This window comes from Pantherophis guttatus, chromosome 1 (genome assembly GCF_059756535.1).
Source record: "Pantherophis guttatus breed Tessera chromosome 1, ASM5975653v1, whole genome shotgun sequence".
Classification (NCBI taxonomy): Eukaryota; Metazoa; Chordata; class Lepidosauria; order Squamata; family Colubridae; genus Pantherophis; species Pantherophis guttatus.
Window position 1 is genome coordinate 163,344,443 of NC_142063.1, and position 22,686 is coordinate 163,367,128.

The 22,686-nt window shown below is 42.6% G+C and overlaps 1 protein-coding gene across 2 annotated transcripts in view; it reads left to right on the forward strand.

The window, feature by feature from the left end:
* Positions 1-22,686, forward strand: part of NAB1 (NGFI-A binding protein 1) — a 73,019-nt gene that overhangs the window by 42,177 nt on the left and 8,156 nt on the right. For both annotated transcript variants that reach the window (XM_034429522.3, XM_034429530.3), the window contains 2 exons: positions 3,169-3,285; positions 19,954-20,095. In XM_034429522.3, coding sequence (XP_034285413.2) covers positions 3,169-3,285; positions 19,954-20,095 — 259 coding nt within the window. The remainder of the gene's footprint in view (positions 1-3,168; positions 3,286-19,953; positions 20,096-22,686) is intronic.

The following is a 22,686-nucleotide window of genomic DNA, read 5'->3' on the forward strand; positions in this document are numbered from 1 at the left end:
GCCGTGCAATGAAGGCCGAGTTACTGTGATCCGCTTTATATCTGCTGTGTGGGTAGAGGTTTCCTTTCCAAATTTAGCGTTGGCAGCTGGGAAGAAATGGAAAGGTGTATGTGTGTGTGTGTAAGCATGTTTTGAGGGGGTGAGGACTTCGACATGGTTGCCCTCCTATGGACTAGAGGTACAAAGGCATTGTGAAAAAGCTAGCTGCGGTGGAGGGGGGAATCTGATGCAAAGTTCAGCGCCTGAAAAGCTCAGTGGGAATGAGAGCCCTACAGGGAAATGGAAAAGTGGGATGGGGGAGCAGGAGAGAAGTTCAGCATTAATGTCAGCCTTAGATAGGGTGGGAGAGAAAGGAAAGAAAGAAGGTACGAGCCTGCCCACGCCACTGTCAAACGAGGTTGCAAAGGGAGAGAGTGGGATTTCTTTTGCTCCCTGAAGATTTTTTATTTTTTAAAAAAAGCAACAATCCAGAAGCCCTGCAGTCTGGTGAGTATGTAGTGGGAGCAGGGTTAGCGGAGGGGGAAGAAAAAACGCTTGTGGTACTGAGAACATCTGCTGTAAGAAATCGCTGTTAGAACAGCCAAGTTGGAAGGAAGTATGGCATGTGTGCATGTTTTCACAGGCCAGAACATAAGCACCAATAAGGAGAAAGGAATGGTAGGTTCATAGAGGCTCTCTCTCTATCTTGGTTTTTTTTTTTTAATAACCTTTGTTTGTTTTAGTTAGCATCTCAAGAAGAAGGTGTTGTTCAGCAAAAGCCTGATAAATAGTTTCTACTCACAGCTAGGCCTGACTCAATTTTATTTCTGAGGGAGAAGCCCAGGTATTTGCGTCTGATCCCAAGGCAGCCAAGAGAGCAGATGTGATGCTTCAGCTAATAGTTGCAAAGGTTTTCTTCAATCAATCAGCAGTGTTTATTCATTGCTGCACTCCTCTAGCTTTACATATTTCTTGAAGGATGAAATTCATCAGGAATCATAGATTACCTGCATTCACACATAACATCCTTAAATTTTCAGTCACATTTTGTTGAATGTGTTTGAAACATTGCTTTTGTTACAAGATTTTTGAACTGAATTCAGTGAGAATAGAAGAGAGCCTAGCAGAATTTCTCTTCTGTACCACTTTAAAGGTTTTGCAGGAATGTTGTCTATTTTTAGTTCTAGCAATTTTCTATTTTTTCCCCCCCTGTCCTCCAAAATAGAGCTCTTCTTTGCCAATTTACACCTCCTGCCCAAAGCACCTGGCTGTTTTTTTCACAAGTCCATCTCCTGCTCTTCCCGTAACTCGGTTCCAGTTGCTCTGTGCATTGTTTGGTTTGGACCCTTTTTTGAAGTTTCATTGTCTCCAGGCTCTTGGCCATCTGTGGTTTCTTTCAAAGCTTCAGTTCATCCTATAGACCAATCCTTCTTCATAGATATTATTATTTTTATTTACGCTGACTTGTCTCCAAAGGTAGATAGCCTACAGTTCTCCTAGCTGAGAACATATTGGGTGTTATACCAGTTGGTGTCAATGACATCATCACCACAAGTGCAATACTACAAGAGATAATCAGCATAGTATTCACTTGAGAGTCGTACTTGCTATTCATTTGAAGAGGCTCATTATAGCTGTTTCAAGGCTCTTCTTGAAATTCCAACAATCAGATCAATTTTTGAAAGACTGCTTGGCTGGTAGAATGAAGCCACTGGATTTTTTTCTCTCTCTAGGCTTTTACTAGTCTAGTTATAGCCCTAAAGAAGGATATTTAGTTCTTTTGCTTTTAGCTTAATTTGTATGCTTGTTTCACCTTTTGTAGCTTCCTTGGTGTTTTCAGAAATGTTTTCCTCTCTTTCTGCATTGCTCAGGTATAAAGATATATCTGTATGGCTATTGTGTGCCTCTCAAAAAGATAAGACATCATCTTATTTTTTTAACCTTTGCAATAACTCGTTGGTACAGGTAGTCCTTGACTTATGACCACAATTGAGCCCAAAATTTCTGTTGCTAAGTGAATTTCCCCCCATTTTACTACCCCCCCGGTTTTAAGGTTATTAAGAGAATCACTGTAGTTGTGAGTCAAACTGTTGTTAAGTAAATCTGGTTTGCTTATTGGCTTTGCTTGTCAGAAGGTTGCAAAAAGGAATCACGTGACCCTAGGACACAGCGACCGTCATAAATGTGAGTCAATTGCCAAGCATCTGAATTTTGATTATATGACCATGGGGATGCTACAATGGCTGTAAATGTGAAATCTTATGATTTATATTGTTTTATTTAGTATCCTAGTACGATTTATGTTGGTTGCTTATTCTATGACTATCACTAAGTGTTGTATCTTATGATTTATGAGGAATGTATTTTTATAACTATGATCATGATTTATCACTTATTGCTTGTATGTACACTGAGACAAATTCCTTGTGTATCCAATCATACTTGGCAGTTAAGAATTCTATTCTAGAACTAACATAGGTAACTAGTTTTTTTCTATGTTACTTTTGTTACCTAGACTTACTGAGTAATTACAATACACAATTAGTCCCAAACAAACCTATTTTATTGTAACAGCTGAGAGTTACATTCATTCCCAGATGAGTCCCAATTAGTTGCAAAACAAGTCCTTCGGAAGAAGTCCTTCGGGATTATCACCAACCTTTATCTTCTTTGACACCCTGCCAAAGGCCTTACTTGGCAAAGCCCCATGAAGTTCAAAAATAAACAAGAGATGCTGACTGGAAACAGAGTTAGCAATGTTGCTTTCCTGCAAAAAGGCCCCAAGTGCCTCTGTTTCTATTTTAAGCCTTATGGGAGGGGCCAATCATCTCCTAGCCTTCCTCCCGAGTTATCCCTTTTGCTTTAGCTGCTCTTGCCTTCTGGCAGCTCTGCACATGCGTGCACTAGGAACAGACTCCTCCTGTTCCTCTACCTCTTCTGTCCGACTCTGGGGGCACCTGAGTCCACGCATCATTCCCAGATGGCCCTGGCCCCATTTCTGCCTTCGACGCAGAGCCCTCGGCGGGGCCTTCCCCAGACTCCAGGCAGGATTGGCCTATGTTCCTCCACAGCCTCCTCACTGTCCGACTCCACTGCCAGCTCCGCAGACTGCTGGCAGACCACAACAGTTACAAGTAGAAAACTTCTACTCTACTAAATGCTTCTTTTCTCCATCTTCCATGTTGATAGGTTGGCTTTCCTGATTTCCAAGATGCCATCCAAAGTTTTTATCAAGACGATCCAGTGAAACTACAGCAAGCATTGTCAAAAGGGAAGTGTGAAGACCTAGCAGCGCTTGGTTCCCAGGTAAACGAATGATGTGCCATGGGGAGTCCAATTACAGGTAGTCTGGCAGACTTACAACTGCAATTGAGCCCAAAGTTTTCATTGTTAAGTCAGTTGTGCCCCATTTTATGATCTTTTTTGCAACAGTTATTAAGCAAATCACTGCAGTTCTTAAACAAATTGTGCGGTTGTTAAGCGAGTCCAGCTTCTTCCATTGACTTGGCTTGTCAGAAACTAGTTGGGAATGTTATACATGGTGATCACATGATCATAAATACATGCCAGTTGCCACGTGTCTGATCATGTAACCATGGGGATGCTGCAGTGGTCATGTGTCATAATTAATTTTTTTCCAGTGCCATTATAACTTTGGTCACTAAATGAATGGTTGTTAGTTGATGACTCCTGTTACTTAACAGGGCATTTCTTTCTTTAACAGGATATTCTGTCATAGTGCTATACAGAAGATTTCAAATTCAAAGTAATTGAAATCCAAAATAGCTCAGACAGGGCTGTTTTGACTCAGAACACCTACAGTGTGGTCACAATGGCATTAGTGTGTTTCTGATAAAATAGTAACAGCTGCTTTCAACTTAAAACAAAAGAGTTTGATCTTTGCACATCCCTATTATTTCCTAATCCTACTGGTTTTTTTGTTTGTTTGTTTTGTTTTGTTTTAATCCTTAAGGTCGGTCTAGGGGCTGTTATTCCCAAAGTAAGCATATAACTCATAAAATTATTTTGTCTTTTTAGAAAGACGATCGGTTATAACTTCTAAATTGAAAGGTGGGGGAGGAATCCTATCTACTGAAACCTAGGGAATGTTTAAATGCCTTTCATGTTACATTTGGAGAAAAAGGAAACCTATTAAAACAGACATGGTAGGAGGTGAACCATTTCAGTCTACAGTGGCAAAAAAATCTGAAGTTTAGTATGACTTTTTCCAATTAACACATTTGGTTAAAAGGCAGAAGCTTTCATGCGTTGCAGTTCACAGAGTATCTGAAAAAGTTCGCTGTTACCAGATTCTTTCTGATTTATTAAAATGAGTCTCCGTAAATCGTCATACGTGCAAATGAGAACTCGCTTATTAGCTTTTCTTGTCATGATGAAAAAGTCTGCAGGTGAGATCCAAAAAAAATAATAATACAGGTAATCTTCATTTAACGACCATTCATTCAATGAGCATTTGAAGTTATGATGGCACTGAATGAGGAGACTCATGGCTGGTCCTTGAAATTGCAGCTATTGTAACATTCCTGTGGTAATGTGATCACAATTCAAGCACTTAACAACCAGCTCACAGTTATAGTGGTCACAATGTCCCACAGTCACATGATCATTTGTGACCTTCACTGTTCGCTTCTGACAAGTAAGTCAATGAGGAAACCAGCAGGAGATTGCAAATGGCAATTGTGCGATGTTGGACCTAACCACCACAAGTGGCCACCTGATGTCATGTTTTATTACTGTGTCACTTAGCAATAGAATTGGTAGTCCCAATAACTGTTGTTAACAGAAAACTACCTGTAATCACTATTGCAGTATACCATTAAGTATAAACTTATTAAATAAAAATAATTTACTTGCTGGCATCTTTATAGAAGCAATGAGTAACTTGAGGAAAAAAAACATGGAATTCTGGAGTTCTAACACCCAGACAAGCTAAACTTCAAAATTGTGTCATATTGAAACTTTGTAATTCCTGTCCAGCATTGTCAATTTCCATAGCACATACTGTTGCAAAAAACTGAAAGTGTGATTTAAGTGCTTTAAAATCAAACTCTTTGTGTAAATTCTGCCATGGGCTGCAGTCCCTTCCCACCAGGGATGAAATGCTCCCGGTTCGGACCGGATCGCCCGATCCAGTAGCGATGGAGGCGGATGGTTCGGAGAACCAGTAGCAAAAATCCCTGCCCCCCCCATGCCCAGCTGAGCCGCACAATCATCAGAGGCTTTTTTTTTTTACTTTTAAAAGCATTTTTTCTACAACCTCTTCGGGCAAAAAATGCTTTTAAAAGTAAAAAAAAAAAAAAAAAGCCTCTGATGATTGTGTGGCTGAGCTGGGATCGTCAAAGGCTTTTAAAAGAGAAAAACACTTTTTTTCTTTTAAATGCCTCTGGCGATCCAAACTGAGTTGCCTGATCGGCAGAGGCTTTTTAAAAAACCTCTGCCGATCAGGCAACTCAGCTTGGATCATCAGAGCCTTTTGAAAGCATTTTTTTACAATCTCTTCGCTGAAGAGGTTGTAGAAAAAATGGTTTTAAAAGTATATTTTTAAAAAATTGGCCACGCCCACCCAGTCACATTACCCCCCCACACCAAGCCACACCCACAGAACCGGTAGTAACAAATTGTAGATTTCACCACTGCTTCCCACCCTATGATTCCATAATTCTAAATCAGAAACAATTCCTACAAATTCTTGCAGAGATTTAAGTTCATCCTTACTTAAGGAATTCAGAATTGGGAAATGGACCAAATTCCCAGCTGACAGATGTTCTGTCTGTCCCAGATATTTAACACTATCATACATCTGTTCTATGGTACCTACACTCATAGTTGAAACCATGGACTCCCCAACTCCGAATTTCCTATCCTGTATAGTAGCTGGTGCCATTAATTTTCACCTGCTTTTCTTCCCCTTCACTCCAACTTCATGAATCCTCTAGGCTTGGGGAGAGGGGCAGCATAAGGCTTCAGTAAAGTCAGGGTTGATGTAAAGTGATCAAGCACAAAACAAGTAAATAACCCTGCAATAGCAGGACAATCCTTCCTACTAGCCAGGTTGAAAGGAGGACCATTCCTTGGGTACCAAATACAGTAAGAAGCCTCTGTTTTCTTCTGATTAATCAGGTGTGGAGTTGCAATGAGGCGTAGTTGGGAAAATAGTTAATTTGGAGCTTTGGGGATTCTCTGAAAATCCGTATAGCTGAAAATAACCTTCCTAACAACTCCAGATGGGAGGGAGCTGGAGAAGATCAGAGACATACACTTGAGATCCAGCCTTCTGATTTGGGGACATCTCTTTGGCTGTTTTTCTGCCTGCAGAATTACTTCTCTTTTTATCACCTTAATTTGTCAACACCACCACCTCCAAATATTGTGATAAACTATTTGTACCAGCTGACTGTAACATGATTAGAAAAAAGTTAAATGAGAAATGTTATGCTTCACATAAAATGCATTAATAACACTTTGAATTTGTTTGCATTTGTAAAGTTCCTGGCTTTTCTTTTTCTTTCTTTTTCTCATTTGATGACAAGGTGGATTAGTTGTGTTTATTTAGCTGTAATTTGAAGGGTAATGGTATCAGATAAGAGTATGGTTGAATCATTTAAGTCTTTCATGCTACTTTTCTGCACCTTCTCGAAGCGTCTATTTTTATTTATTCATACATTAATTTATTAAATTGCTAGAGCGGGCCCTTTCCCCCCTCTGCCCTGTCCACTTATACCCTATTCAGTTTTCGAGTGTATCCCAGCCTTGATTTCTCAGAAATACAAAATATTAAATAAAGTGCAACACAGAATATGTGTAATGGTGTGCATATAATTAGAGCCTAATATGGCAGTTAACACATAGTTAATATAATGGGGCTTATATACCTGAATAAATATATAGAGAAAATTGCTTTTGCTTTCTTTGTTACATTTATACTCACCCCAGGCTAATGAAAATACTTTGAAAGGGAAAGAACTGATCCAGCTGCAGCTCCTTTCTGGATTTTTGAAATGTAAAACAAGATACTTACAGGTCCATCTGGCCTCTCTGGTTTAATATCAGATGATTATAGTGCTCCATAGTCTTTCTTTGCACTGCTGCTCCACATTCTTTCAACCATTCAAATCTAACAATCTCAGGTGAATCAGTTGTAATTTAATTGTGGGGATGATCATATGTCCAACCTATTGCTGATGTATAGTCCTCATTACATGTGTTGTTTAAATGGCAAAAATTAGGAAGGGGTCTAGTGCTATCCGTGGTGTATTTGTTTATTTATAATATGCATATGCCGCTCCAGGTTTTTTGATTCTGGGTGGCATGTGAAATAATTAAACAATTAAAACAACATAAGCAGGAAAAGAAAATTACCATATTTTTTGGAGTATAAGACACACCTTTTTACCCCAAAAAAGAGGGTGAAAATCTGGATGCGTCTTATATTCGGTGAGTCCGAATGTAGCCCAGTCCAGCCTCTGAAACGGAGGTTTCAGAGGCTGAAAAAAAGCCTCTGAAGTTGAGGTTTCAGAGGCTGAACAAAGCCTCTGAAATCTCCCTGTGAGAGACTGAAAAAAAAGCCTCTGAAATTAAGGTTTCAGAGGCTGAAAAAAGCCTCTGAAACCTCCGTTTGAGAGGCTGAAAAAAAAGCCTCTGAAACAGAGGTTTCAGAGGCTGGGGAAAAAAAGCAAGGCACAGAGCTCACAGCCAACAAACCTGTTGCTAAAGTTCACCTCTGGGAACAGCTGATTGGGGGTATTCTGGGAGGCCGATCAACCCCCAATCAGTTTTTTTCTTATTTTCTTCCCCAAAACCTAAGGTGCATCTTATACTCCGGTGCGTCTTATAGTCCGAAAAATACAGTTCATGGCAGCTCTTAATCTTCTTATCTGGGGGAAACAAAGGCCGATGAAAAAACAATTATTTGAAACATTGCATTCCATGGCCCTCACAAGTTACTCTGGTTAGATAATCTGGAACTTTATACAGGACGGGTGTCAAACTCGCAGTATCACGTTGCCATCATGTGACGTTTTTCCCATTCATGGAGCTGGGGACCTGCACATGACGCATCCAGCCCGTATAGTATAAAGTAAGAAGAAATGAATGGAAATAAAGAAATAAATAAGTAGCCACCGCACTCTTTAATAACTAGCTATGTGATTGCATTTAGCCAACCTGATCTTGAAAAGCTAAGCAAGATTGGACTTGGTTTGTACTAGAATGGGAGACCATTAAAAAAAAATGACAGGGCTTGTTTTGTTTTGTTTTTGTTTTTTTGTTTTTATTGGATTTATATACCGCCCTACTCCCGAAGGACTCAGGGTGGTGAACAGCCACAGAATAAAATACATAAATACAAAATTTTAAAATAGAATAAAAACGAATTGAATAATTTGGCTGAGACGAATTTAAAATACCCAATAATTTAAAAACAAATTAAAATTTACATTTAAAAGGGGAAAAGATTTAGGCCAGGCCAGCTTGATGAAATAAGAAAGTCTTGAGCGTGCGACGGAAGGTGCGCAGATCCGGGATCCTCTGTATCTCCGGGGGGAGCTCATTCCAGAACGTAGGTGCCCTCACAGAGAAGGTTCTCCCCCTAGGGGCCGCCAGTCGACATTGTTTGGCCAATGGCACCCGGAGGAGCCCCTCTCTATGGGAGTGTACTGGCCGGTGGGAGGCTATTGGTGGTAGCAGGTGGTCCCGTAAATAACCAGGTCCTAAGCCATGGCGCGCTCTAAAGGTGATAACCAAAACCTTGAAGTGCACCCAGAAGACCACCGGGAGCCAGTGCAGCTCACACAGGAGAGGTGTTACATGGGAACGCCACGTCATTCCCATAATCACCCGCGCGGCCGCACTCCGTGCCAGTTGGAGCCTCCGAATGCTCCTCAAGGGGAGCCCATGTAGAGAGCGTTACAATAATCCAGATGGGAGGTGACGAGGGCATGAGTGACTGTGCGTAGGGAATCCCGATCTAGAAAGGGACGCAACTGGCGGATCAGGTGAACCTGATGAAAAATCCTCCTGGTCATGGCCGTCAAGTGCTCTTCTAAAGACAGCCGTGACTCCAAGAGGACGCCCAAGTTGCGAGCCCTTTCTATGGGGGCCAATGATTCGCCCCCAATAGTCAGCGATGGCACCAGCTGACTATATCGGGATGTCGGAAACCACAGCCACTCGGTCTTGGATGGGTTGAGCCTGAGCCTGTTTCTCCCCATCCAGATCCGCACGGCCTCCAGGCACCGGGACATCACTTCAAGGGCATCGCTGGGGTGGTCCAGGGTGGAGATGTACAGCTGGGTGTCATCAGCGTACTGGTGGTACTTCACCCCGAAACCACGGATGATCTCGCCCAACGGCTTTACATAAATGTTGAACAAAAGGGGCGAGAGGACCGATCCTTGTGGCACCCCACATCTGAGGGGCCTCAGGGTCGACCTCTGCCCCCCTGTCAACACAGACTGCGACCGGTCGGAGAGAAAAACCCTCGCTGGATCTACCCAGTTGGAGTCCAGATCTTCCCGAATCTGAGTGATTTTGTCATACAGATACTGAACAAAATCCTCAGCTCTTCCCTCCAAGAGGTCCTCCTGCGCTTCCTGGTGGAGCAGGGAGTGGGTCACCCTAAACACCACTATCGCCACTAGGTAATTCTTAATATGAGATTTTACCAGTGTCCGGTCAGATTCAGAAAGACTGGCCCTCCAACTACTCCCTAGGCGTCTTTTCCGGCGCTTCATCTCCCTCAGCTCCTCGGTGAACCAAGGAGCCAGGTGAGATCGGTGCTGGGTCAGAGGCCGCAAAGGCACAACTCGATCCAGAGCTCCAATGGCCGCCCTATCCCAGGCGGCCACTAGGTCTCCAGTCGAGGCGTGAGCCAGAACCTCGGGGATTGGCCCAAGCACCATCTGGAACCTGTCAGGTTCCATCAGGCACCTGGGGCGGTACCATCTTATCGGTTCCGCCTCCCTGCGGCGGGGTGCAGCGGTTCAAAGGTCAAGGCGAAGGAGAGAGTGATCCGACCATGACAAGGGCTCGATGACTATATCCCCTATCTCGAGATCACTCAGCCACTGTCCAGAGACAAAAACCAAGTCCAGTGTGTTTCCCCCCGTGTGCGTAGGGCCATGAATTAGCTGGGTCAGGTCCATAGCCGTCATGGAAGCCATGAACTCCCGAGCCACCTCAGATGCCTCACCCACAGACAGCAGGTTAAAATCCCCCATGACCATAAGTCTGGGTGTATCAACCGCCACCGCGACGATAACGTTGAGTAGCTTGGGCAGGGCTGCTGCCACGTGGCAGGGAGCCAGGTACGTGATCAGCAAACCCATCTGAACCCCATGACCCCACTTCACAAGGAGGGTCTCACAGCCGGCCGTCTGAGGAACAGTGGCCTCCCTCGGCCTAAGGCCTTCTCTAATAATAACCGCTACTCCCCCTCCCCTCCCCTGTGACCTCGGCTGATGGAATGCGTGGAAGCCTGGTGGGCACATTTCTACCAGAGGGACCCCTCCCTCCGGGCCCAGCCAGGTCTCCGTAATGCCCGCCAGGTCTGCTATCCCCTCCTGAACAAGATCGCAAATGAGGGGGGCTTTATTTACTACAGACCTGGTGTTGCACAACATCAGTTGAAGGCCCGGGCCCTAAGGGTCTGTGCAACCTGGAGAACGAGTGGAGCCTTGGGGGCCGGAGCACGCTACCGCTCGAAGACAGCGGGTGCGTGCTCCCTTAACATGATATGGCCCCCTGCTCCCGCCATATCTACCCCTCCCACTCACAGTACCGATGGTAAAAACACAATCTGGACAAGCTTGACCCCCCCCATTACCCCCGGATCCCCCACCCCCCACCCCCCCGCCGCACATCATGGCCAGGCCCGACCCTCCCCTTGGTGGGTTATCCCCCAAACCCATAACCCTAGTTCCAATCCTACCCTCCCCCCCCCCGGGACCCCTTAAAATTTTAACCAAAAATTTACATAAAAAACCCCTGAACCCCCTCTTTGCCGCATGCCACCTCTCTGGGTTCTAAGACCCATCATTGAGGTAGGCCCTCGATAATGTGGAGGGCCAGGCTTGCGAGAGGAGGGAGTCTTGCAGTGCAAGAAGCTGTGACCTTAAGTACATCTGAAGCTCTGAGGTAGTGATAAGGTATGGCCAAGGGCTCCACTATGATAGTCCAAAATGTCCTGGAAGACAAGGCAGGTTGACCATAAACGGGAGAGTCTCCACTGTCCTCTCACAGCAGTGGCGGAGTCCAATGTTCCAACCGGCTCGGGGGTAATCCTCCAACCAGCCTCTCACAATGGTTGGCCAACTGGCCATGGGGAAGATGGTACATCCCATCGGTGGTGAAACAATGATAGAAACCGGCTCCGTTCATCCTCCCGTAAGCTGCCATTTTCCATACAGCCAGCGTGCTGGATAACAAACAGAGCTAGGACTAAAGTCTCCAGAAGGGAATAAGCTGTCCACTATGTTCATACAGGCAGCGTACAGATAGATAGTACAGGCAAGCGGATAGATGGAAAATAGGTGGGGACCACCTCCATCGAACAGAAACCGGCAGGGCAAGCATGTTGGTCGTAGGGCCTAATAATGGCCCAGCTAGGGAGGGGGGAGGCTTGTCCGAGGCTACGCAGTAACCACTCCGACAGCCTCTCAACCCTCGTTAACCCCCCCAGGTCTTCCAACCACCCTATCCATGCCCAGTCTTAGCCCCCCAAGATGGTTATAAAGGAGGCCTCACCATAGGAGCTAAAATTTGGGAGTTATCCCAAGGCCCTATGGCGGCCCGAAGTTCCCAAGATTTAAAGATTCAACGATGGAGGCTCCCACCTCATGTTCTTTCTCGGCTACATGACTCCAGCCATCCCAGCAGCTAGCTGCTGCAACGGCATCAGCGGAGGCGCTGGCATCATCGCGGGCACCACCAACAGCCACGTCTTCAATTCGTCCTCGCCTCCTTTGACACCCAATTCCTTCCCCCCAACGTCCAACTCCACTGCTCCGACGCGGGGGGGAATGCAGTCTGCGACGACGCCAGTGCCTCCACCGCAGCCACTGCACCAGCCATCATGCCGCCGGGCATCTTGACATGAAAGCCAGCCGTTTCGTTGCCACCGCCGCCCATAGACCGCGAATGCCGCCCTTCTTGCGGCGACCGCGGAACAGCTGTTCTTTGGAGCGTCGGTGCCACGCTGTTATCGGCACCTTAAAGAGCGCAAAAGCTCTCAACCAGCTGGCCACAAGCAACGCTTGCTGGGCAGGAGGTCCTAGATGGTCAAAATGACCCCCGGAGCCCCTCACAAGGGCTGCAAGCTAGATTGCCAATTTGAAGGAAAAACAAAACTCCTGGAAAAGTTAACAGCAAATTATTGTGCTGTTGCCTTAATATATGGACATGTCCATTACAGTGCCAGCAGCTGGAATCATCTTAGAGGTGCTACTTTTGTTAAGAAGAAAAGCATGCCAAGTCTTTCAGCCTGGATGCGGTTTGAGAGATTTTGACCTAATGTGGGTGTTCACTCACAGGCTGTGTTGTTAAAGCTTGATTTTCCTGCATTGTAGGCGAAGGAGGATCTTCGAGAGAGAGGCTGAATTCAGTAGAACAAGCAAAATTGGAGGAAATTTCCTTTGTATCCTATTTTGATTATTTGCCTTCAAGGTTTTTTTTTTTACTCCTAGCAACCACACAGATAGATTTTCTCCATGACAGTCTGTCTCCAACTTGGTCTTCCAATGGTGCCACTATAATTGAGTCCATCCACTTTTCTTCTGGTTGCCCTCCTCTTCTCTTTTCTTGCCAGCATTAGAGCCTTATGTAATATGTCCAAAGTAGGATAATTTGAGCCTGTTCATTTGTGCCACCAGTGCGAACTCGGGGGTTATTTGTTCAATAATCCATGGCTTGCTTTCTTAGCTGCCTGGGGTATTCTCAGGAGTCTTCCCCAACACCAAAGTTTAAATGTGGCAATACTCTTCCTATCCCTATTTTATTTATTCCTTTTATTCTAATGTATTTATTACTAATGAATTAGAAACAGATTATCCTAACAAATTCTTATTAAAAATTCAGTTTCTGTCCTTGCTTAATCCCGTTTTGTATACCATGTCCTTTTACATAAAGTGAGCAGAGATAGTGAAGATGGTTTACACACTGGTATAGAATACAACTGTATAAGGAATGTTTACATTAAGTAGTATCAGTGCCCATTGCAGAAGAGTTTATATTACAGATTCATTTCTAACACATCTTGAAAAGGGATATATACCTAATATGCCCAGAGTTATACAAATGCGGTCATGAAATCAAATTACTTCTGGCTCTTTAGTTCAAACATATGTTTTTCGCATTCTTCAAATCAGGAATAAAACTGTTGCCTTCCAGATATATGGGTTTAGAGTTTCCAGATCTCATGAAGGATAGCACTCACAAAGTCTTACTAGCGTTGTTCACAGCATCTGGCAGGGAGCAATTCAAGAGCTGCTGCTTTCTATCTTTAGAACGCAATGAAATATCTCGGGTGAGGAGTTCCGCATTTAATGCTACAAGCAGAATTGCAAAAACTCCATGGTGCCAGGGATGTGTTGATTTAGCCTGTTACGTTTAATGCGGTTGTGGTTAGAAACTGCAATTTTTTTTCATCCCATTAGTGTATATTTGTTTTCTATCCATTTTCCTTCCAACATTGTATGTCTCGTTTAAATAGGCACACATTGGTTGTTTTCTTTTCAAACTGATGAACTGTTCCAATAATTAAAAAAAAAACACTATTTAGAATCTAGCTCTGTTATTTAGACTATATTCTAACAGGTTCTGTGCCCTCTTAATTATATTTTCCTTGTAGTCCATAAGGCCTGTTTCTTTATTCGGGCAAATTTTGTGCTTTATTATTATTCACAAGTAAACTGCCGTCCTACACTTTTCAGAATGACAGATTGTTGGGGTTCTTTAAAAAAAAAAAAGTGGATCGTACTGTATCCAGAAATAAAGCATGAGTGAAGTGTTGTCATTTTTCCTATGGTGGTGGTAGTGGTGAATTTTAAACATAAATTATTAAAATCCAATGATCCTTTTGAGAGAATATTTCAAGAGCAGTAACAGCATCTGATTAAAATAATTATTTAAAGAACAGAAAAATTATGTCATGAATTATACCAGCTATATTTTTAGAAACAAAATTTAAGTTTAGATAAACCTCAGGTGCTTTAGAATCAATGTAGATTATTATGCTAATCTGTCATATTCTATTAAGAAAAATAATGATGCTTATTGATGGATTTTCAAAAGTATGAGGATGGATATACTCCATCTGGATATGTGTACGTATGTGTACACGTTTGAGAACAGGCAGCAGAATTTCATTTTTATTTTTTTAAAAAATAATTTTTATTGAATATTTTACATTTTTAAAACCAAAAACATTTTTTTTGTTCAGAATTTGATTTTTAATGCGTGCCAGTGTGCCCACAGTAAAAAATGACAATAAAGGTTACCTTATCTTATTTCTAAGCAGTACTCAGGTTTTACTTGAAAGAGAGAGGGGAATGCTTTCAGGAGGGACAAAGGGACAATCTGATCAGTACTGAGAGAATAGTCAACAATTAACAGAGAACAGTTAACAATTTTCATTGATTACCTGATGTCTTCAATATATTTTGGCTTTTGGCTAAGACAGACGGATTGTTGTAGTAGTTAAGGCAGCAGGCCAGAGACCATGAGTTTTAGTTCTGTTTTAAGCACAGGGCAGGGGTGAAATCCAAAATTTTTCCCTTTCCCTTTCTGTGGGCATGGCTTGGTGGGCATGGCAGGAGAAGGATACTGCAAAATCTCAATTCCCACCCCACTCTGGGACCAGCCAGTTCTCCGAACTTCTCAAAATTTCCGCTACCGGTTCTCCAGAACCTGCTGGATTTCACCCCGGCACAGGGTCAGCCGGATGACTTTGGGCCACTCACTTTATCTCAGTCCTAGAAAGGATGCAATAGCAAACTACTTCTGAAAAATAATGCCAGGAAAACTGCAAGGCGGTTGCTAAGAGTCAAAAATGACTTGAGAGTGCATGCATATACACATACAAACACAAAACCCAAACCCTAAAAAATCAAGTTGTTATTTGGTGGGATGCTTACTCATTGATCTTAAATGGCTTCTGGGGATTGAATCACTTTTTAGCATCTTTGACAGGTCCATGATTCCCTAATGAATAGGCATAGTTTGCTTTAAAAATAAGTGCACCTGGTCATTTCTACTTGGAAGAACTACTGTGTGTGATACTGCAGAAAGCCACTGCAGATAATTTCTCTTGCTGTAATCAGAGGGCTGCTTTGATCCTCAGTGCCCTTTGGAGTTTTGTTCTTAAATGATTTTTTTCCTCCCATTTATAGCTATGACTTTAGATCACATGAAGGCATTTTTTTCAAATGCCTTTGCAGGTGATGTTGAACAGGTGCTAGTAATGAAAAGTTCCTTTTGATATAGACTTCTCTGTTGTGGAATTTTATTTATTTACTTTTTGATTTTTATCCTGCCTTTATTATTTTCATAATTAAATCTAGGACATCTCCAAGGAAAGATTTCTGACCTTTCCTCCCTGGTTGTCTTTTCAGTGCCATCAAATTAATTTAATTTTCCAAGAATTAATTTTATCTCTTCAGTTTTGTTTGTCATATATGTGGGATTTAATGTTGCATCTCATTTTACATCATCATATAATCATCATCTTGTGATGATGGTGGCCACATAGCCAGCTAGATGTTTAGATTGGATTTGGCATTATTGTCCACCTTTCGAGCCCTTCCCAAGGAATTGAGATAGGCAGGTGTTGTTGTTTAATAATATTAAACATATTATCCCAGGATGTAAGCTGTTCCAAGTAAAATTGCCTTTTGTAATTGACTGGTGGGAATTTTGTCAATGCCAGTGGTGTTCAAGTGGTGCTCCAGATGTTGTGGGATTGCACCCAAAGTACCTATTGCTATTAGTACTATCTTTGCTTTTTCTTGCTGCAGTCATTTTATTTGCAGATCTTTGTATTTTGTGATTTTTCTCAAGATTTTCTTTTCTTTTTTTTTTCTTCTGTTCTGCTGTCTTTCGGTGCTCCAGCATACACCATCCAGACTATTTGTCTTTCTTTTCAACAATTGTTAAGTCTGGGGTGTTATTATTATTACCATATGAATTTATTTTGTGCTGTCAAATCATTGTCAACTCCTGGCAACTGCCTAGACAAGTCCCTGCAATTTCCTTAGCAAGAATTTTCAGAAGTGGTTCGTCATTGCCTGCTTCCTAGGGCTGAGAGAAAAGGATTAGCTCAAAGTCACCCAGCTGGCTTCATGCCTCAGGCAACACTAGAACTCATGGTCTCCCAGTTGCTAGCTTGAAGAACGCCAAGATATTTGTACTGATTTTCTATATCCACGCTGTTGATGTTATTTCTATAGGACATCGAATTCTTTTTGTTTTCACCATTTTCCTCTATTGAGGAAATCAATAGAGTCCAAAATCCACTGTGGTATATTGGCTATATATTTGGACAGTTTTAAGCAGCAATTCAGTTTCAGATACTGTTTTTCCAAACAGCTTCGGATCTTCTGTGTAAAGGAGGGGAGATAGCTGCCCTAGCAGATGTTTGATAGCCAGGTCTTGAATTGTTCAGTATTGTTGACAGAGGAATCAATATAACTACAAACAATAGTGATGATAGTGAGCCTTTTTAAAAATTTCCTTTATTGATGTTAACCTCTCCCACAGGGTGGATTTGATTTAAATCGAGTTGATTTAAATCACAATTTAAATCATGATTTAAATCACTAGTAAAAAGGCTTGATTTAAATCAACTCGATTTAAATCATAATTGTTAAAGAGCAACTGTCATCTCTGCTACTCCTTTGACCCAGTGTTGACTCACCGATAGTCCCAGTGTTGCAGAATATACAGCCTCATGCTACATAACTAAGCTCCATTTCATGCTGAATAAACTAAATTATTTATGTATCTTAAATAGAAAACTATCTTACGATAGATTTTTACCCCAAAAGTTTTTTAGTAAAATAAATTCAATAAAAATCAAAAAAATCCGATTTAAATAAAAAAAAATCCGATTACATAAAAAAAGTCTGATTTTTTTTGATTTTTTTTAAAAAAAGATTGATTTTTATGCTCTCCCAGTCTATCACCATTGATCAGCAACTGTGTCTTCCATGGTGCTATTGATCTTTGCACAAAGCTTCTGATGTTTCTGCTGACTCCTGTTAACTTCTAAACATGTGATTATCCAGTCATGTGGCAGGGAGTTGATTGTCTATTGAATCAATCCTAGCTACATTTAAGTTGGTCTTCCTTCTGTTAAAGTTTTCCAAAATCATTCTGTCGATTAGGAGCTGATCTTTTGTCCCTCTGCTGTTTGGGCTTAGCTGCACAAAAAACTGCATTGTTTCTTCTTTATCTGGTGTTGGTTGATTTATTGGACTCTCTCTGTTGTTGAATTAGTAGACACATTTCTGATTCAACTGAAATTGGAGATTCTGCCTGTACTGTGCAATCTGCTGATTTTCTTGGCTATGGCTGTTATTTGCTGCTTTATTATTTCTGGAGCTCCCTTGATCTTGCTTGTCTCTAGGTGATATTTCTTGATTGGATAATCTTTGGTCCTCGTATTCTTCAGCTTTTCTTTCATCTGTTCCAGCTTGCTTGCATATGACCTTAGCATGTTGATCATATTTTCCAACCTGATCTTTTGGTAGTGTGCTGTTTGATTTTTTCCCCTGTTTTTGATTTTGCATCCAAAGTATTCAGTTATTTTTAATTTAATTTTTTTTTATTTTTATTTATTTTTATATGCCGCCCTTCTCCGGAGACTCAGGGCGGCTTACAATGCGTTAAGCAATAGCCTTCATACTTTTGTATATTTTATACAAAGTCAGCTTATTGCCCCCACAAACCGGGTCCTCATTTTACCCACCTTAGAAAGGATGGAAGGCTGAGTCGACCTTGAGCCTGGTGAGAATTGAACTCGCAGTAATTGCAGGCAGCTGGATGTTAAATGCTACCTTAGTAGAAGGCATTAGCCTCCTACGCCACTCAGGCGTAGTTATAACTGTGGTCATGCTATTACATTAGTTGGCTTGTTTCTTGCAATGTGCTGATGCCTTTATTTAATACTACAGTACAGATAGTCCTGGACTTACAATAGTTCACTTAGTGACCATTTGAACATACACCGGCACTGAAAAAAATGACTTATTACCATTTTTCACACTTATTACCATTGAAGTATCCCCATGGTCATATGATTTACATTTGGATGCTTGACAACTGACTCACATTTATGATGGTTGCAGGGTCCCGGGGTTACAAGCAAAGTCAAAGGGGAAACCAGATTTGCTTAACAACTATGTTACTAACTCAACAACTGCAATGATTCACTTAACAAATATGGCAAGAAAAGTTGTAAAATAAGGCAAAACTCACTTAATAAATTTCCCACTTAGCAACATAAATTTTGGGCTCAATTGTGCTCTTAAGTTGTGGACTACCTGTATGAGCTTTTTTTAAATAGTTGTAGGAGCTGCTTTGTGTGTGTGTGTGTGTGTGTGTGTGTGTAACAAGCTTCAGTGCAAGCAAATTTTGTTATTTTTGTACTGTTCTAGATGCTAAGTTATTCTTTGTTTCACTTCCTATGATTATTATTACTGTTAAATTCATTGCACAATCATCTTTTTAGTGCAATAGCATATACAATGAGTTATCATATAGCTCTTAACTTCACAGGTCAATCTGAAGAGTTTTAAGTAACATGCAACAAACTAAAGCCATTTTGACATAGTGGTTAAAGCACAAGGCTAGAAACCAGGAAATTGACAATGCCAGTACCACAAAGCCAGCTGGGTGGCTTTGGCCTAGTCACTTTCTCTAAGCCCCCCCCCCTCCCCACAACAGAGTAAAAATGGAGAATAAAAACAGAAAAGAAATTCAACTAATATTCAACCAATTCACCACAGGTGGCAGCTAGAAACATTTCTGCTCTCTACATGGGGCTCCCCTTGAAGAGCACTCGGAGGCTCCAACTGGTCCAGAATGCGGCCACGCGGGTAATTATGAGTGCAACTCGTTGCGCCCATGTAACACCTCTCCTGCGCGAGCTGCACTGGCTCCCAGTGGTCTTCCGGTGCGATTCAAGGTGTTGGTTACCACCTTTAAAGCGCTCCATGGCTCAGAACCCGGGTACTTACGAGATTGCCTTCTGCCACTGATAGCCTCCCACTGACCAGTTCGCTCCCACAGAGAGGGACTCCTCAGGGTGCCATCGGCCAAATTATGTCGGCTGGTGACACCCAGGGGGAGAGCCTTCTCTGTGGGAGCCCCTGCCCTTTGGAATGAACTGCCCCCGGACATACGCAAGATCTCTGACCTCCGAGTTTTCCGCTGTGCTCTTAAGACCCTGCTTTTCCAACAGGCAGGGCTAGCTTCATAATTGAGTTTTAAATTCGGAGTTCTTAAATTTTTTGGCTTTTTTAGCTAATTTTGGCCTTAAATGTAATACTTTTAAGAATTTTTAAATTTAAATTGTGATATTTGTATTGTGTTTTACCTGGCTGTACATCGCCCCGAGTCCCTTGGGAGAGGGGCGGTATAGAAATAAAATTATCCTTATCCTTATTATTTAATCCTGATTAAAAGCATGGCAAAACAGCAGCATTGTTTTAACAGGTTTATGAGATACCAGAAGGGAGGTTTGAAAGTGGTTGAGTATTCTAACTTTTGGAGCTTACTCTTTGATTCCTCTTGCTTTTGGAGATCCTCAGCAGAAATTCTGCCTCCACTACCACTTGTCAATCTTTTAAAGTGCTTGGCCATGACTATGCTTTTTTTTAGGCTTGCTATTTCTGTTTGGCAAGTGGCTGGTGGTACAGTATAGTAATTCTGCTGCGTGCATACATCTCTGGTTCATTTCAGCCTGAAAAGATGATGGCCAAACAAATGGAGTTCCTTTGCAACCAAGCTGGCTTGGAAAGACGACTGTCTACAGGTCTTTACAGGCAAAGTTCAGAAGAAAGCAGTCCCAATGGACTGACGCCAGACCCTCTGGATGGACAAGGTACCTGTTGCTTTTCCAGGCACATATTTGCCATAATACATTTCTTTTACAATTAGCATTTTGAGGTCGATGCGGTAGTGATACTATTACTATTATTATGGTTGATTGAAGAGTTAATTCGATGTTTAGAGTGGCTTTGGCATTTTTAGTCACCTGTCAAGTCCTTCCCAAGGACCTGGGGTTGGCAGATGTTATTTGATGATGTGAAAGATATTGTCCCAGGATGTAAACTGCTCCAAGTAAAGCTGCCTTTTGCAATTAATTGATAATGATTTTTGTCAATGCCAATGAATGGTATTCAAGTAGTGCTCCAGATGTTTTGTGCTTATTACTATTGGTGCTATTATTATTATTATCCCACCTTTTTATTTATAATTCAAGACAGCAGACATGCCTAATATTCCTACCTCCTATTTTTTCCCACAATAACAGCCCTGTGTTATATCATACAGTACAGAAATACCTCTATATATAGAATGGAATTTCCTGAGGTTTAAAGAGTGCCTCAGAGGGCACAAGTGATTTTCCAATGTCCAATCTTTGCCTTAGGAAAAATAAGTTGTCTGAAGTTTATGATTTAATTTATTCAATATGCTCTAGAGGCAAAGTAATCACAATTGTTCCTATTTTGTGTGTTTATACCAGGGGTGGGTTCTAAATTTTTTTACTACCGTATTTTCCGGTGTATAAGACGACTGGGCGTATAAGACGATCCCCTACTTTTCCTGTTAAAATATAGGGTTTGGGCTATACTCGCCGTATAAGACTACCCCTCTTCCAGTGCACACCAAATAAAAATTTAAAAATATCAGATTTGATTTCAATATGGTATTTCATACCAGGTTTTTTTCCTGTCACCCTGTCCTGTTACCCATGCAGCCTTGATGAGATCGGCACAGCTTCCCCTCAATGTTGTTGGCACTCCCGTAGCGTCATCGGTCAGCGCCAGCAACTCAGATTTGGGAAGCTGTGCCGATCTCGTCAAGGCTGCATGCCGCTGAATGCTGGACCCATCTGGTTGCTGAGTGGAGCTTCCCCCAGGCATCCAGGTGGATATTACCGACACTCTGACTTCCCCTGCTGACTCCCAGTGATGGCGAGCCCCAGCTGTCTGGGGAAATGCCCACCTTTGAGTGATTTTTTAAAAAACTTGTTTCCCCCTAGCTTTAAATTAGGATACTAGATGGACAGGCTTTGGGTTGGAAATTATGTCCATGTTTTGGTAGTATGTTTACATATTGTTGGTCTTTTATCTTGTGAAGAGACCCAACATTCTGGTCTAGGGTACATATAATAGATTTTTGCAATTGAGTTCCCTATAAATGAGAGGATCAGTGGAAATAAAGTTAGTTTTATTTAATAGGTAACAAAGGCTAATAAAGAGCATTCTAAATATAGTTTATTATTACCTAAACTAGGTTGTTTTATTTCACTGCAATGAAGAAGGTGAAACTAGTTTGCTGGGTTGAACATGTACTGTTTAATGTTGTGCTGGCTGGGGATTGTATGAATTGAAATCAAAACACACCTGGAGGATTCAAGTTTGGAACATGCAATTGTAGAAAGTTACTCTCAGTGAAGGTCATCCCTATCTCTAGAAATGTGCATTTGAACGGCTTCTTTTGGAGCTACAATGCCTTTTTTCTCTTGCGGGATGGGCAAAGTTTTACGGAGTGCCTTATTTGGCGATGTGCTATATGAGCAATTGGATAACATTCTCCATACGGTCCTTCTTTTAAAGTACAGCGAGGTAGGCTGGAAGAGCCGAGGAGGACTTGCATGCACGATCGCCTCCCCAAAGTGCCCCACAGCAAGAAGGTCGAAACTGAAGCGAGGCATTTATCTGCTTTTGGTGAAGGCGGTTAGAACCGCTTCTAACGTGGAAGTTTGGAAGCTGGTTCCTTCAACGGATTTTGTTCCCCAATGTATTTCCCCAAGAAATTCTCAGCCTCCAGCCGAAGGGGGGGGGTTTGACTTTGAAACTGGATCCCCTCCTGCGTCTTTGCTTCTGCACTGGCCGATGCCATGGCGAACTTAAAAGAGGCTTAATGAACTACGGCCAAGTCACGGCCTTCCCTTTTGACAGGGGATTTTTTTTCCGGGGGGGGTGGGGAGAGTGGGAAGAAGCAGCTCCCCGAATAAAACAGATCTGCAGCATCGACAAGCCTGCAGAGAAGTTTGCACCAGAGTGGCAGAGCACTGGGTTAGTTGCCCTTTGCCGAAAGGGAATTGCGCCGGAATGTGACCAAAGAAGAGGCCCTGCAACTGATGAAAAACCCAGGCAAGCCCCCGCGGGAGAATAACTTTTCTTCCCTCGCCGCTGGGCCAGTTGGCGGGCAGAGGCCGGTCCGGCTCCTTTGCATATCCGACCCTGCAGGTTTCAGTAGAGGCTGCGAATAGGCGCGTGAGCTCGTCCTCCCTTCCCCCCTCCCTCCCGTGGCCCCGCTCCTTTCTTCCTGCGGCTCCGGGTCTGCTGCCTGCTGTCACGAAGAACCAGACTAGCTGCAGCTGGGCAGCAGCCGGGGAGGAACGGGAGGGGGCGGAGGAGCCAGGAGCAGCAGACGCAGCCTCCGCGCGCAGGAGTCAGACTG